Source organism: Tympanuchus pallidicinctus, unplaced genomic scaffold (assembly GCF_026119805.1).
Source record: "Tympanuchus pallidicinctus isolate F22 unplaced genomic scaffold, pur_lepc_1.0 scaffold11, whole genome shotgun sequence".
Lineage (NCBI taxonomy): Eukaryota > Metazoa > Chordata > Aves > Galliformes > Phasianidae > Tympanuchus > Tympanuchus pallidicinctus.
Window position 1 is genome coordinate 21,036,140 of NW_026294627.1, and position 17,709 is coordinate 21,053,848.

Below are 17,709 nucleotides of genomic sequence, written 5' to 3' on the forward strand. Positions count from 1 at the left end.
ATGGCTAAAAAGATAGGCGAGACCGGGGGGGTCAGCTGTCTGGGAAGAGCTCTAACAGTTTAGTCAGTGTGGAAATTATTCCAAAGAAAAAAAAAACAAAAAACAAAACAGTGATACAGAACGAGCCCAAAACAACACAAACAAACAATAGGAAGTGACATTCAAGTCACAGGTTCATCTCTAAGCCAAGTAAAACTAACAGGCCGGACTTGGCTTCTCTTCCACATCAGCCAAGAAATCCCCCTGCTAAGAATGCCATCTGCAAGGTTTCATTTTGCTTGATGCTCAGCAGCAGGCACAGCACTGACCCACTGCTGCCCTCCCCTCGGCAGATGCAAGAGCCCTGGGTTGGCTGAGAGCTGCACCGACTTCCCAGACAGCTCTTTTCTGTCCTACTCCATTCCTTTGAGTCTCCAGATGAAATTTATTCCCATTGCCAAGACAGAGACCTCAAACAACCTTAACATCACATTATCAGTAATTTTTTCCTCTGCCTTAATGATGGCCAAAATACAAGCACAGAAGTGACAACATACAGGCAAAGCTTTAGCAGTTCAGACAGGAACACAAACTGAACGAAGCTTAGTTAATATACAGAGTTAATGGCACACCTCTAGATTGCAGAAGTGCTCTTAAAAAATAATTTTGGCTCTCGACTGCTTTAGACACCTCCATTAAAACCGAGAGTGTCCAGTCACAGGATACTGCTTGGGAAATGTGGGATAACATCCTTGGCGAATTGAACAAGCAATTTTATCCTCAATTTTCTAAAAGGCGATTTAGTAAAGGCCCATTTTTACATTTTTACCACAGTGTCTTTATAAACACCGTCATAGATCTACAAAAGACTATTCCTATTGGAAAGCTGTAGGAGAAACCTGATCCTGCAATCCTTTGGCACACAATTGGTGGTAACGTGGTAGTTCTGACACAGACCAAAGGGGAGCCTGGCAGCCTGTATTCCACACTGACCAGACGTTAATGCTTACAGTAAGAATAGGGTAACTATAGTGATCTTTCTCCCATACACCCTCCCATCAGCAAGCAGTGGTTTTCAGGGATTTGTTAACTATATTGCTGTTCTGAAAGCTGGCTTTCCAATTAAAATTTTGCTGGCAAAGCTATGTTGGTTTAAGGGATTTTTTTCCCCAGCTGGCATAGTTATGCTGGCAGAACTTTTAATGATTAATGTATGAACAGAAAAAATCTTTTTGCCTGTGTAGTTAATTTTGTTTGAGAAATCATCTCCTGTTCCACCAGCACAGGAGCTTTGCTAGGCATGCACAGCACGTTCATCCTGGTAGTGTCCACCCTGACAAATCCTTTCAAATGGGGAAAAGCTTAAAGTCTGGACACATGTGTGAGGAGTTGATGAGACTGCCCTGAGCACTCAGAGATAACTTTTACTGAGGATTACTACATCAACAGGGCAAACATAAACCTGAGCAAAAGGAGGCCATACAATGTACTTGGATGCTGCTGAAGAAAGCAGTAACCAGAGTATATGTATGTAAAACACATATGGCTTCACTTTCTCTTCAAAAAGCTGACCACAAACAGATCCTTACGAGTATAATTTTCATATCAGATCAATATGAACTTAGTTTTCATGTTCGAGTTTTAATTGGTGCATGTGATAAATACTGCTTGAGATCTCTGAGGTGTGTTACTACTTAACACAAAGGAAAACAGGCTTTATATGTAGCATTATATCAGTGTGAGGACAAATTTAGAACTAAGTACCACAGATTAGCTATCTCTGTACACAAATAGAGGTATAAAAACTCAAAATAATGCTAACACTTGTAACTGTTCAGTAATCTATGTAAATATATGCACATATTAACACATTTTCACAAACACACAGACACAGATGTGTTACATAATATATAGATTGCCTCTATATATTATATACACAAGCACTCTCTTGAAAAGTTACAATAAACATATAGGCAGGCACAATAAAACAATATTTTTGTAGAAAATATACTTAGTGAAAGTTTTTAGAGCTGAACAGTAAGTTGCAGCATCTGTATATGCTTGAAAATTCGAAATGTAGAGCAGGCTTAGTTAATAAGATTTACTTTCATGATATTTGATATTGCACAGTTAAAAGGCAGATTCCCAAATGTAAAGCCCTAGTGACATGCATGTCAAATGTGTATTACATACATTTTCAAACAACAGAAACAGCAATTAAAGGTTTTGTTGTTTTGCTTTTGCCTAACTAATTGAATTAGCTTTGTAGAAAATAAATGTGATTTATTCTTATAATCATCTAGCTTTTCTTCACTAACAAAACACTAAAAAGGTCTGCCCTTCCCCATCTCTTCCAAAATTTTAGAAAGTAGTTGACACAACCTAATCAAACCACATTTTGTATTTGGTAAAAATACTCAAAATATTTCTGCTTTATAGGCCAAGCTGCAGGATTCATCATGCTAGAGTATCATGTTCACCCATAAAGATGATGACTTAAAATAATTTGTTAAATTTCCAAACACTAAAAAAGAAATAAAAGCCATTAAAATATAAATTAGCAAACACTATTTTTCTGATTTAAAATGCTTTGCAGTGGAAAGATTCACTACAGTGCGTTTCGCATTACTCAGCTATCAAACTGCTGTAAACAATTCCTTAGCAGAGCAATTGGGGCAAAGAAACAAAATAAAAGACGATTGTGGGGCAACTAAACAAATAAAGTAGGCGACAAATGGATGAGGACAGAGGCATCGTTTCTTGCTTCTAAGCTTTGAAGTCATTAGCATGGAGGGTCTGAGCAGTAATTCTCATGGACAAGCGTGCTGGCAGTCCATTCGAAAGGAACAAGGTTTCAGCTAGTCTATACAGAACATACCTGCAGTTCAGATGAGCAATGGGTATGTGATGTTTTAGTTGTGGGAGAGCTGTTGCAGTATTATTGCTTAAAAATGAAAATAATAATAATAAAAAAGCTGACTATGTTAGCTGATGACCGAGAAAATCCAAGAAAAGCATGAGGAACAACTTGCTTCCATGTTGAGGAAGTTTAGGGTTGGAAAGAGTAAAGAAAAATATGAGAGAGGCACAGCTTGAAATTTTAAGTACTTATACCAAGTAACTTTGAGAGCGTACCCATTCTGCTGTACAAACAGTTCACACCTGTGAGCCAGATTGCATGCGCTGAACTAAGTTTACTTCATGCTGATTTAACTCACCACTGGAGGGGCTGAGCTGAGAAACATGAAAGTGGAAACAGTACAAGAAAGTGTACATGTGCACTCACACCACCTGCAATTCATGGAAGCTGGGAATGAACATCGAGTAATTTGATATGGGAATGGTTATGCTTAATGTGTCACTTACTTTTAGTGACCGTTTGGAGCATTGACATTGCCATGAGTAATAAAGAAAAGCTTACAAACACAGGCAGATGTATCAAAAATGTAAAGGATGTGCACTATTTAATGGTATTAGTATGAATAATCTTATAAAACACTGAATATATTCTGTGTGCATATATCTCTAATGCACATGTTTATCTCTAGACAAAAAATACAAACATATGTGATGTATGCTATGCTGAGGATGCCATCAAAACTTCAGTAAAGCTGGGCAAAAGTTTGGTCAGCTTAGCTTCAGAAGCTCCAACACATTATAATCTGGAACATCCAAACTGCAGCTGCAGTGTGTGACAGAAGGCAGCAAGGAGCTCTATTAACTCTCTATCCAATTATGTCCTTCTGTCTGGAGGGAAGCAGCCTGCAATCTGCATGTAGTTTTGGCATGGAACAGTACTGTGTTGATGCTCAGCTAAATATGCAGTGGCTAGACTAGAATCAACTCCAAAGGTAGCATTTTTCAGCAAGAAGTGAGTCATTATAGCTCTCTTTGATGTCTTCAAAGAAGAGAAGCTAAGGTTGCCATATGGGTTAGCTGTTACAGTTTTGAAGTAATTTCCATTCATTGTAAAGTGCTGCTGTCCTGCTACAACTTCTGTGCTGCCTCAATCCATGTGATGATTCTGCTGCCAAGTAAAATGCCATGGTCCCATAGTTCAAATACTGAATCTAAATGCATCAATGTTAGGTACAACAACCTTCTGACAAAATGTGAAAGTGTGCATACTGTTGTATCCCCTAGGGCTATTAAATAACAATGTGACTCACAAGGAGAATCAATGGCAGAATACCAAATTATGTTTATATTAATTGTTAGAGCCACCTAAACTGATCCTCTCTGGTTTCTTTTGGTGGCATGCCCTAAACACACACAGTCTTGAGGGCACATATTTAAGTGTTTCAGCTGTGTATTTCAGATGCTTACTGCTATGACAGAAACTCCAGCTGCTGTGCTGTTTGGTTTAGGGCCTGTGTTGAAATGCTTCTTTATCTTCCCAGCTACTGATAGCTGATGTTCATTCTCTGGAAGGCCATCATCCTGTGAAGAAACAAAGTAAAACAAAACTTCAGAGAGAAAAGGCAAAATAAAGGAATTGTCAGGTGATTCTGACAGCACCTTCCAATACAGAAAAGAAATGTTATAAAACTATTGAGTCAGTCATTGTCTCAGATCAATGTAAAGTATTTACAGGATGAGCATCCTATTATGTAACAAACCAGCCTGTCTCTTCTTTACAAAACATCTTTCTCACAAGCTTTAGGTAAATCTAATTAATAATGATCATTAAATATTTTATTATTCTTTCTACTAGGCTTTGACTACCACTGACTGGTTACTCGTAGGTGCATCAAAGCATGATAAGCTCAGGCCTGTTCATTCTTCTGTTTACTCCTCAAATGTGTTTAAAGATAGTGAACTTAAACACAGAAAGAACCCAAGAGATTACAGAAACCAGAAGTTTCTGGCTTGGTGGGACATAAAGAAAGATTTCTTAATGCCCTGTGAAACATCAAGCTCAGAAGTGCTGTGTTTTGACTTCAATTCAGTCTTTTGATACATGAAAAGAAGGAAAAAATTCTGTAACCATGTGAAGGGAAGATTTTAAATCTTGAGAGAGCTTGATATCGGCACGCACTGGGGATTTGTCAAAATCTAACCTGAGACAAGGAACATTACGAAAAATTTCTCACAGAAAGAGTGGTGAGGCATTGGAACAGACTGCCCAGGGAGGTGATGGAGTTATTGGTCCTGGAAGACTTCAAGAAACGTGGAGATGTGGCACTGAGGGACATGGTTAGTGGGCAATACTGGTGGGAGGTGGACAGTTGGCATAGGTGATCTTAGAGGTCTTTTCCAACATTGATTCTGTGATTCTATGATTTCCAGAAGCCCTGTGAAATACCAAGTTCAGGAGTAATTTGACTAAATTCTACCTCTTAATACAAGAAAAAAAGGAAGATTTACTGTAGCAATTTGAGGGGAAGACTTTAAATCTTGAGAAAGTTTGATACAAGCATGCACCGGTTATTTGTCAAAATCTAGCCTGAGACAAGGCACTTTCTAAGCTCTGCCTATGGCATCCCCAGCCAGCCACAGCCTAAGTGCATGTGGGAATTATTTTAGCAGCCATCAAGGTGACATGCTGAGGGACTGTGGGTTGGGTGAGAGCTCCAGCTGTGGCTCAGTGAGCCCCAAGGAGAGGCAATACAAGCAGAGAGGAAACTGAGACATGCCCTAGCCCAGGCCTGTGGTGCAAGTGAGGCCAGGCCTTCATGAGCATCAGGATGTACCACTGAGGCATGACCCACACCTTGGGTTGGTTTAGGGCATCTAGTACGCATCTTCCTGCACAGGCAGAAAAGCGGGGGAGGGCTGAAGCCACCTGTGGTGGCCTTGTTTTCCTTGCCAAAACACACATTTTATCAACTTGAGCAAAACTGAGGGAAAAGCGAGCAGAGGGCTACAGGGCCAAGCTGAGGCTGCCACGTTCTGCTGCCGTGTGCATCAGCTGCGTGAAGGACCTGGCCCAGAAGCTGGGCACCATGCTCCCAGACAACAGCTGAGAGCTCCTGCTCCTGGAATACCCATCTGCTGTCCTCCACATGGAAGCACAACCCTAGAAAAAAGAAAGGAGTCTGCAGTTTGCCCAAATCAGCAGGTTGAATTGAAGCCCAAAGAAGGAGCTTTTTAGAAATGGCAGACGAGGCCTGTGTGACTGATTGAGGAGGGAAGAGGGAGCCAGCAGGAGTGGCAGCTGAAAAAGCCATGGCTGATGAGAATTCTACGAAGCAGAATAAGAAGGATTTCAGGCAACAATACGCAGAATATGCAGGATATCAGGTGTCTGCCCATTCATGGATCTGATATCCATCCATGGATCTGATATCCCTCCACTACTGCTTCATATATGCAGCTATCAGCAGCTTAGAAAATTCTTGAAAGTCCACTTAAAGCGCAATTCTACCAAGGAACATAGAAATGAGAGACAAGATCAGAACACAGAGAGATTTCAGACTTCTTTTTTCTGCCTCTACAGTGACTCTGAGCGCTCTTAAAGAGTTACACAATCACTGCAGTAAATCACCATCCCTGTGAGCACATGGGAACTTTAGGGAGGTTGGTTTGCGTTTGTAATTTATTTAGTTTGGGGAGTTTGTGTTTAGAGATCCCTCACTCACCTCTTAACAAAATGTTTCAGCTGGAGAAATATGGTCAAGTGCACACAGCTGCAAAACAAAACAATGCAACCCAGTAGCTGATAATTGTCCAGCACTGGGGAGTTTTGGCTTGGTGCATATGAGCCCTAAAAATAACCTGCTTTCCACCGACCTTGCCTTTCCCAGAAGAAAGCCTATAAAGTGATCTTTTTTTCACTGGAGGGAAAAGAAAAAATCATTCTCTTGGCTTTCTGGACAATGAAAGCCTGCCAAGGTTTCATGTTGTCTTGTCAAAAGCCTAAATTACAGTGAAGACAACAGTTACCAAGACTGGGGTATTTTATTTGTGAAGCACCACACCCACTGTTCCAGTGGCAACGAGTCAGAGATACATACTCTGGGATCCAGTTTTCAGAAGAAAACTTCAGCTCAGTTTAAGAGATAGCACAGGTATGCACAGGAATTATTCTACCATTATTAAATTGTTCAGCTAATGCAGGTGCTACCCAATGTCTACCAGAGATCTTTTTTTATTCCAAAGCACTTTGTAAACAAGCTAGTATATATTAGCTGGCTCCCGGAGTCACTTCAGCCAGCAACAATATAGTGGATAGATATTGAGTGTGAGAGATGACAGCTGTTTAACTACATATAAAAAAAAGCTGCTCTGCAGTTTCAAAAGGCAGAAAGTAAGAAAAAGCAACCAAATAACACATCAGATTCAGAGAATCAGCAGAGTGAATCGTAGAACTAAAGAACAGGCTAAACATTCCTGACTAGAATTTCATCAGGTTGCTGTGATGGGAAGGATGCCAGCCCCCAAGGAGGTCAGCAGTGCTCCTTCCCCTGCATTAACCTCCAGCTACATGAACTACTTCTTGTAGTGGATTAGGACCACAGAATTTCATCTTAGCTGTAGCAGTCAGGACAAGAGCTTTTAAAGATGACTTGTGATTTTTGGTGCTCAGTTCTGGGAACTTCAAAGGGTAGTGAATTTTTGAGAACGTGGAACTGCTGATGCTCTGAAAGAAGTGCTGTCCTGAGAAGCTGAGCAGCCAAAATCCTCTGGCAGCTTCTAAAGTCTGGTCCAGAATTTGAGTTTTCACCTGGATGCTCTTAACTGCCTGGGTTCTTCAGATTATTTTTTTCATCAGACTATGCAAAATCTCTATTTGCAAGAATTAAGACAATAAATAAAAAAAACAAATGGACTATATTGGCATCATTTGAGTAATTAACAAACATTCTTACCGTATTTGCACTGTTTTGTATGCAGGAGACATTGTGACCCAAAGAAAAAAAAAAAAAGACTGAACAGTGTTCAGGACTCCCACTGCCCAACACACTCAGATGCATTTCTCAAGCTGGTCACAAGAGGTTTTCTTTCCAGGTCTGAATGCATCAGATGAAGAGGTCATTATATAAATAAAAGCAGAAAAGTAGAGCAAATAAAAGTGCAGGAAAAGCTTTTTGACTCTGTTTCCTTCAAGGATTGCAAGGAGATTTTTCTCTGGTTAGGGCCCTAGGATGTGACCAAAAGGTACTGCAGCTGCTGAATAAGAAATAGCATTTTAAATGAAATTTCTTACAAATGTTAAGCTTGTTACTATTTACTGCTTGGTTATTCATTTCTTTTACACTGAAATCTCTAAGGCAGACGTGGTTAAGGATACATACAAAGGCTACAGTTTCTCTAATTCTTCTTAGGCTATTGTGTGCCATCTTCCTCCTCCAGTAACAGCACAGCACATTTCATATTGATTATTTTAACAGAGAAGGGCTTACAGAATTCAGTCCATACTTTTCATATTCAGTGCTCAATATTCAGTGTACAAAATAAATTAAAAAATATGTAGACATCAAAAACAGAGTAGGTGTGTCCCATAACTTGCCACTGCTGCACTGCAGGTTATATAGTGTTACCAATGTTTAAAACATCAGATCTCAAGCTTTCAGCCACCCTTACAATTCTTAGGTTTTGCACAGAATTCCATCAGGTAAAAGAAAGAGCTGGGGTCCCAGTACGGGAAGTATAAACTGATGGATTTGTTTCCAGGTCTAAGTGTACTGCATTTGAGAGACAAATTCAAACAAACTAAATTGAGGGGGCAAAGAACTGCTGCTGAATTGCGTTTTGAATTCAAGATCTCCATCTGTGGCAGTGGCAAGGAGCCAACATCTTTTCAGGTTTTGTTTTTTTGAATTGAAAACAGCTGGGATTTATTGACATAGGAACTGCTTAGCTGGCCTGACACTGACCATAAAAAGTTTTGCAGTTTCCAAGAGGATTCCTGCTATTTTTATAGCAAAAACTGAAACTGAAATGAGTGTTGGCTCCTATTGAAACTGTCGAAGTACATTCCAGGAATCTCAGCAATTTACCAAGTAATCACATAGTAAGCAGCTATAAAGTGGAACGATTATTTACAATCTACAAAATGCTTTTATACGGTGTAAGCAGTTAGAACACTTCTATCACAGGTTTGATCAAAGAGAGAGAAAGTTTCTTGGAATTGTCAAAGAAAACATATGCCTGCTTTTCAATCCAGTTGCTCTATCCAGTGCTTTATTTGCAACTTTACCTCTGTGCGAAGAGAACCAAAATAAGAAAAGGAAAAATAAAGTCCTTAAAGAACTATTTCAACAGGTTAACTAGGGAAGTTTTATGTGTTAGATGGAAACTCCAGGTGCCTTTTGCCCTCTGGAAAGGAGACAATATTCTAAGAATGTTGCAGAAAATTGCCCAAGCAATTAGGACACATGCATCACAGGTAGGCTGTGTGATGCCCACAACTGGCCAAGAGACGGTACTGGAATGAGAGGCTGGATATGACACCAGTATATCCTTCTGCCTCTGCATGCAAGAAGCCTTCCCTTGCCACATACTTCTCAGACCCTCTGAGGGAAGTGTCCTTTTTCATAAAAGCATTTAAGCACCTGTTTCAACTCAGTCATGTTTTTAATTCTCCTGAAGCGAACTAGGACTTTAATGCCATCTATGTAGTTAATTTTATTCCTAACACTAAGCATTTCCATGTGGCATGCACTGAAATAGGAGCAACCTTCGGAATGTGCTCAAACACTTTCCAGAACTGGCCCCAGTGCTAGCCCTTTTCCTTCTAGAAAAATATATCTGCAGAATACATACGAGAATTCAAAAGAGGTTTTGATCTTTGTTACCAACTATCATGAGTGAAGACAAAATATTGACTCATTTCAGTTACTAAGAGCAACACTTGGACAGAAGAAACCTCTTATAAGTTGGACAGAACTATCCTAGAATACCTGCTTCAGTTACTGATGGATGGAACAGCTACAGGTTTTGATTGCAAAGAATCAGCATAAAACTACAAGATGTGCAGCAGAGCAAAACCAAAGGTGATTGAGACTATCCAGCTTCCAGTTCCATGTGCCCTCCTTATACATAGTATTTCATTAGTGCACCAAAATCACTGTTCACAACAAAACACAGTTAAGGAAGGCAAGTAGAACTTGAATTTTCCTTGGTATATCTTTCAGTTTCTGCCAACCAAGTACTTAAGAGCTTTGTGACCCAGAAATTTTATCCAGACCACAGCACTTAACAAGCACCAATGGGATCACCTTCCAAAAATGTATCAACCTCTCTTTTGAATCCATTTATACTTGGTCTCCAAGGCACCTCTGGCAAAGGGATCCACATGTAACTCACTGCACAGAAACCCAGGATGCTTTGGTAGTGAGAACGTGGGGTTGGCTACAGGAGCTCTGCAGTTCTGGAAGACTTCAGCCACTTGTTCCTTACCCTTCTTCCCAGTCCCCCTTGCTGAAACCATTAGGAAGCACAGGGAGCAAACCATCATCTGCACACCATAGTCACAAAAAATGGCACTTCTTCTTGATGCACTTTGCTGAAATCACTTCCTAAGATACACTGTTGTATAACTGAAGCAAAAACAAAAACAAAAACAAAGCATCTGGAGAGAGCACAAAGCTCACAAAAAGGAAAATTGGTGGCCAGATCCTCATGTTGTATAAATAAAAGACTCTTCAATAGCCTCAGCAGAAGTATGCAGACTGATGCAGCAGGTGACCTGGCCTCTCTGCAGGTTCTGACCACCTCCCGTCTCTTCCTGAACAGCAAGACAGAAATCCCCATCCACCCTTCTCCCGTGGAGATAGAGACACTTCAGTTACCAAAAGTCATTATGAACTGTGACAGAACACCATGTCCAAGGACAGAACCCGACACCAAGGAAAATTAATATTTCAGCTGCTTGAATGTCATCTTTAAAATGAAAAGATTTTCATCACACACTATCGTAGATCCTTCTGCTCTTTGTACACAGCAGAAGTGGTCTGCCAGATAATATCATTTATAATAAAAGTCATTTTAAATGGTTTGGTCAAGCAGGGAGCCTCCAGGACTAACGAATGTAAACACTCCAGTGACCGCCACTATTGTAGGCTACGTGGAGGACACTTCTCAAGAAAAAAGATTAGCCTCTGAGGTTATTGTATCTGTGAATTATTAGAATAATCTTTCATTGCAATAAATCATTTGGATACAGCAGCTCAGGGAATCTGTTAACAGGACAAAATATTATTCTAGTGAGAACTGCACACTCCAACTTTAAGAAAGGAAAATGAAACACTATTTCTTCCTTCTTTTTTTTTTTTTTCCCTCTCCCAGTCCCAAGTTGTATTTCTGCCTTCTTCAATCTTGTTTCCTGAATTTGAATCTGGACTTTCTCCGATTTTTATTTTTCTTCTCAACCAAATATTTTAAGACATATTAAATAGTCTGAAATAATTAGCAAATATTAAGTAGGGTCCCTGTCTCAACACGAATTAGAGACAAATCTCTTTATTCTCTGCCAGATTTATCCATATACCACTTCACCGATTATCGCTTTTATGGCAAATGTCCAGTCACTACGAGATAAGCCAGGATGCATAAATAGCTATTTCATGGTAACTCAGATTAAACGGATATGGCTGCACATAAATACGTGTATATTTCAATGTCAGAAGTTAAACATGATGCTAAAGGTTTCCCTGTTTCATGCTGGATCAAGTGGGCTTAACACCATTGACTATATTTCAATAGCTCTTAATCACGACTGTCAAATTTTTGAGTCCATTTCATTTCAGGAAAGCAAAATGTGCCTCTGAACCCACAAGCTGATTGTTAGAGGTGTAAATTTGTCAAGTGTGGTTGAGATATGCTGAAAACCTGACCCAAAATATTTCAGAGAAGAGGGAGGCTGAGCATGCATAAAACAGTGAATACTCCATGATACACAATATACCACAGCAGCTTGTAACCTAGCTCATTTCCAGTTAAATCTGTGGTATTTTTTGTAACATGATGGCTCCAAAAGGGCATAGAAAGGATGTGACAAAGAAGAGCTCAAAGGTGGAAAATTACAGACAGCATCTATAAGCCTGAAAAATACTTACATTAACCCATGGATGTTCAAGAACTTGCAAGGCTGAGAATCGCAGATCTACATCTACTTGAAGCATCATTGTGATAAGCTCCTGAGAAATGGAACACTGGGTCAAACACAGTTTTTGAAGAACAAAGCCATGGATTTAATTCACTGAAGTACTCTTCAGCCGATTATAGAAGAGTGCTCAAAGATGGAATGAAATACCAACTTCAGAAATGTATTAACGTGTATTAACTATGAACTTCTGAACTTCAAGCTGAACTTTTAAATCAGTATCTAACAGTACCTTGAAAAGCAAGAAGAAAGTTCTGAGTTACAGTTCTGTAGCCACTGTATAAAAGAAAAGCATTTAATACATAATATACAAAACAGATGGTTGCATGAAATTAGGTTAGCTTCCCATTAAGAAAATGTCAATTCCTCTGTAGGAAAAAAAGCCAGCAGATTTAGAATTTTAAGATCTTGTAAAAATGACATAGAAGATATTTAATGTAACACTGTAATACATTATTTTTTCAGGCTCTGATTTCTTATGCCATTACCTAGTTTTCAACTAGCATGCAAATGAACACATAATTCCAACACTGAATGGAGTGCACAGAAAATAGGACTGCAGCATAACTGCAAACAAAGTGTTATCACCAAAGACCAAAATGAATAATTTTTAGCAACAAGGAGAAGGAGTTAAATGAATAGATTAATGTTTCAAAATAGAAACAGTATGAACTATTTGGAAGAAGAAGTTTCAAAGGAAAACATTATTGGCAAAAGACTTGCAGAATTCTCATTATTGATGGCCCTGGATACGGTCCTGGGCACCCACCCTGCTCTGGTTGTCCCTGCTTGAGTAGAGGCTGGGCTGGGTGACCTCCAGAGGTCCTTCCCATTCTGCAGATATGCAATAAAGGCTGCTACAAAACAATTACATGGACTAGCTAGGGGACTTCCAACTCTATGAGTGAATTTCATTAATTAACAAACTAGAATACCAGACTGATCACCATGCACACATCCACAAAAGCAAGATGTTACTAGCACTGAAGAATTGAGATTCAGAACTTAGAATGCTACTTCATTACTTACATTCACTTCCAAATTTCAAAATGTTTTGCAATTTAGCACACTGAAAGAAATAGGAAGACACTTCTTTTCTGGATTTGTCTTACAGACTTTAGAAGCAAACTTGCAGAACACTCACGTATTAGGGAAACTGAGCAGGTAACTACATGTTGACCGAAAACCAAATAGTTTTTATTTGTGGTTATTTTTTAACATACACATATGTACTATATTTCTCTCTGTGTATGTATGTGACTGTAGTAAATTTCTGATCCCTAGAAAGTCTGTGAGGGAAACTGTTTCCCCAGATCCATCAGGATCTATATCTGTTAAGTGTTGTACCTGCTTTAGCACATCCCAAGCTCTAACTCTTCCCTGTCTTGTGTCAAGAGGCTACCCATGGACCGGTGGACAGAAGAAGTCCATATTTCATACCATGCTGACAACATTGAGTTACAGACAATGCTTGGCCTGGTTCACTGACAGAAAGAAATGACAGATACATCATTTAATGGCATTAATAAGGGAAAATAGCTTCCCTGTAACATTGTTTTATTATATTCAAAGGCTCCAAGTTGGAACCTCGTCCATATCATAAATGCATACACAGTCCCAGGGAACTTCCAACCTAAGGAGGACAGATGCAACCAACTTACTCATAATTATTTCTTGGTCAGTAAAGGGTGCTGGTGTCTCTGCTGTATGAAACATCATAAAGAGTCCATTGCAGGACCTCCTAAACTAACAGACAGCGATCAAATGACCATTCTTGGTAGCACAGAAGAATTTACAGATGTAGCAGGAAATGTCTAAGAGACATCTGTCAAATACAGCATGCTGAAAGGACAACAGTCATTATTATCTCAAGCATTAGGAAGAATACTGGAGAAGCAGTGCCATTAGCGACATAAACCTACCTTTGCAGAGTCAGAAACATTGTCCCAATATGGAGACGGAAAATCCACCTGTCCCATCAAAATCTGATCAAAAAGTACTTCTTGGTCATCTCCACTTCTGTAAAATAAAAAACAAAAACAACAAAACCCACAAAGGCATTATTTCCAGAGCTGGTTTTAAGAAGGTTCTTGAAATTGCTTTTAATTGGACATTTCTTAGCGTGCTTTAGGAATCTGTTTATTCTTCCTAAGCATGCAGGCACAGATGTGAATGCTGAAGTCAATAAAACAAAGCTCATTTGGCACTTTCTTTCTGAGGTAACCTGCTTGTTTTTAGGATGGTCAACCACTCTGCAATTGCTCTGAGGGGGAGAAAAGATCTGGCATGCCATTAAGTGGTTTACATTTTATCAATCTTTTACAATTCACAAAATAAGCTGCATTTTGTCCATGAAAGATTTTTATTTCACTATGTATTTTAAACATCAGGCAAAGACACCCAGAACCCATAATGGAGGACCTTGCTTTGTAACATAATTAAGTTTAAACTAAAATAAACAAACACAAGACAGAGTGAAGTCACACACATTTATGGGATTTGTGAAAATCACTATGCGCGGCATGGGAAAAACCAAACCCTACAAGCAGAAAACTTGTTTAATGCAGAAGCAGCACAGGGACCGATTCACAGAGCAAGGATGGTTGAAGGGATCATTCCATACCCACGGAATGGAGGAAAACCACAGAGCAGGATGTAAGTAATCACGCCCGCTGCCCAGATGTCCACCTTCAAGCCATACCTATTAGTGTGAGAGATATGGTTAGAGAAATCTGATGTCCAGGAACTACAGTACAAGAACAGAGAAAACATTTTCAGAATCATTTTAAACTGAGACTGAGGTTTAGATTAGATATTAGGAGGAAGTTCTTCACACAGAGGGTGGTGACGCACTGGAACAGGTTGCCCAAGGAGGCTGTGGATGCCCCATCCCTGGAGGCATTCAAGGCCAGGCTGGATGTGGCTCTGGGCAGCCTGGTCTGGTGGTTGGCGACCCTGCACATAGCAGGGGGGTTGAAACTGGATGATCACTATGGTCCTTTTCAACCCAGGCCATTCTATGATTCTATGATTCTACAGTGCTACGATTCTATGGTTCTATGATTCTATGGATTGTTAACAAGTTCTTACATATTTTTATCTGCTCTTTCGTTATATTCTATCTACTGACCTATTCTGATTTTGCTTTCCTTTCTTTTGTTTTTCATTTACATCTTAAAACTACATCAGATAAGAATTTGTAAATGTCCAGAAGACAATATGCTGTATTGCTTAGCTAGACAGTGACCTCTACCAACAGAAAGCCTACAGTGATGAAAAGATGGCCACAGGCTGCTCAAACCAGCAGATATTTATTGATGGAACAAAGAAAAGGACAGTGTTTGACAACAAAAAAAAATTAAGTAAACAGTATCTAGTAATCTCTGGAGTTAGTATGAGAACTAATTTTATAGTATGTGCAATTGGCTGGTTAGTAACTTAATGCTGAGAAGTTTGAGGCTAACAACAAAGCGACCTGCTATAATTACAAATTCAACACTGCTTTGAACTGGTTTTGGCAATATAGGTCCTTTCTGACTGAAATGTCCTATGTGGTATGATGAACATCACATCCAAGCAAAAGCATCATAGAAATCCTAGCTGCAAGAACTCATATCTGGTACAATGTCGAGAACACATTCTCCTGCAAACAGAACAATGAATTCTCACTAGAATCGATTTACCCAGTTTCAGCAATGATTTCTGGAGCTACATATGTTGGGGTCCCACAGACAGTGTATAGAGGTCCATCCACAATGGTTGCTAGGCCAAAGTCCCCTAACTTCAGGGACTTGCTTCCATCTTGGTGTTCATATACCTAAATCAGGAACAAAATTCAAATGTTTAAAAGAGTTCTACCAAGGGAACCACTATATGATTTATTAACTGCCTGAAAAATTCCTTTTAATTTGCAGTCTTCATTTTCCTCCTTGCACACAACACACTCAGCAGAAAGTCTTGAAAATTCAGACAAATAGGACAATTTTCTTCAATGTTTGGGGAAGACTTACCTTGCTACCTAGCTAACAAAGATGTATTACCTCTCATTAAAAATAAAAATACAAAAGCAAAGGTCTGACCTTCCAGCCGAAGTGTTCCCACTGATAGCCAATTCCAATACCAATACCAATACCAATAGTGCAGGTATTTTGAGTTTTTGAGTCTTACCTATAAAGAGTTTAAAGGCTCACACAGGGTTTTCACATTCTTAGATAACACAACAGTGATCAACAACACAACTGATAGTAACAGCAGATGCACACCAGCAACAGTCCTCTCCTTGCATGACTGCCTAACACCAGACTCCCAGCAGTATGTGTTCCCATCATCATCAGCAGACATAGGCTGGGCTGATAATGAGAACACCTAAAAATCCGCCCTTAAAACACACGTGGTCTTCAGAGAACATGATATTTTGGGGGTTTTCATGGGTGTGAAGGGTGATTAAGAAACAAGAAAAGCTAGAAACTTCATTAAAAAATACACATTTGAAAATCTGGCACAATGCAATAGAACAAACACAAACCTACAAACACTGAAAACATGCAGAAAATGCTTAAACCAGACTGAAACTAATCTAAATTACACACTGCACTATGAATCTGTCTTTAATCCAACTACTACTTTGGGTTTTTGCTACTTTGGGTTTTTGAAACTGTCTATGATGCATGTTAATGCTATTTACCAGAACACCTTAGAAAGTGGAAAGGGTCTTGGGAGTGCTTCTTAAAGCATAGATACACCACATTATTATTTTGCAATCCAAATTAAAGCTCCATACAGTCTGGCTTGCCCAGTGATACCATGAAAACAATCACCAGTAATGCCTGAGAAAACGAGAATATATCACACTTCACGATCAAAAACAACATCACCCTTAATACCCATCTCACTCAGTCCTGCATCAAATATCAAACTTCAAATATCAAATGCAAGTTTTTGCAGAGCAAAATTTTCTTAAGTAATTCAGTGCTTTCTGCAATGGACCCTTCAATGGTTCACTTAGTGCAAAAATGAAATACTTGACTCTATTATAAAATAAAATAAAATCCCATAGCTAAACATCTCCTTTGTTACTGTTTGTCATCTGGGGGTTCAAGAGGAACCCCCCTCTGTCCTGAATCACCACTACCATATGATACAGTCACAAGTTGACATTCAGAATGCACAGAATTCTTTTATTTATGTTATTTTCAACAATAAAACTGAATCTTTAAAAGGACCAACATTTTGATATAGATTCATATTTCTCTGCTGCTAAACCAGAAGAAAGATGGGCTTAGAGAAAAAAAAAAAAGCAATTATGGTTTTATTAAAAACACAGATTGTTAAATACATCTGGTTCCTGAAACTAAAGAAAGTGCTCCTTGAAATGGCTGTAATAAATCTAATTTCAACAACAGTTTTAATTAAAGGCTAGAGACTAGAGCTTTAAATATTCACTTGCTGAAAAATGTAAAGTGTTCACTTAGAACATTAAGAGCTGAATTCAGTCTAATTAGCATATCCTATTGCAATTCATGCTCTGAGCTGTGCTGACCTACTGATCATCTGTAAGGTTCCTCCATTAACAGTCTGAACCTCATATATACCAGAAATTATTTATGGAAAAGGCTTGTTTGGCAATATTTACCAATGGAGGAAGTTTGGTACTGTGCATTTTCTTGTACTTTGCTCCACCT

The 17,709-nt window shown here is 39.1% G+C and overlaps 1 protein-coding gene across 3 annotated transcripts in view; it reads right to left on the minus strand.

The window, feature by feature from the left end:
* The window catches only part of DCLK1 (doublecortin like kinase 1), a 229,945-nt gene that overhangs the window by 12,398 nt on the left and 199,838 nt on the right, over positions 1 to 17,709 (minus strand). For all 3 annotated transcript variants that reach the window (XM_052671018.1, XM_052671021.1, XM_052671020.1), the window contains 5 exons: positions 15,712 to 15,845; positions 14,652 to 14,729; positions 13,951 to 14,047; positions 11,982 to 12,062; positions 4,306 to 4,419 (listed from right to left, as the gene is read on the minus strand). In XM_052671018.1, coding sequence (XP_052526978.1) covers positions 4,306 to 4,419; positions 11,982 to 12,062; positions 13,951 to 14,047; positions 14,652 to 14,729; positions 15,712 to 15,845 — 504 coding nt within the window. The remainder of the gene's footprint in view (positions 1 to 4,305; positions 4,420 to 11,981; positions 12,063 to 13,950; positions 14,048 to 14,651; positions 14,730 to 15,711; positions 15,846 to 17,709) is intronic.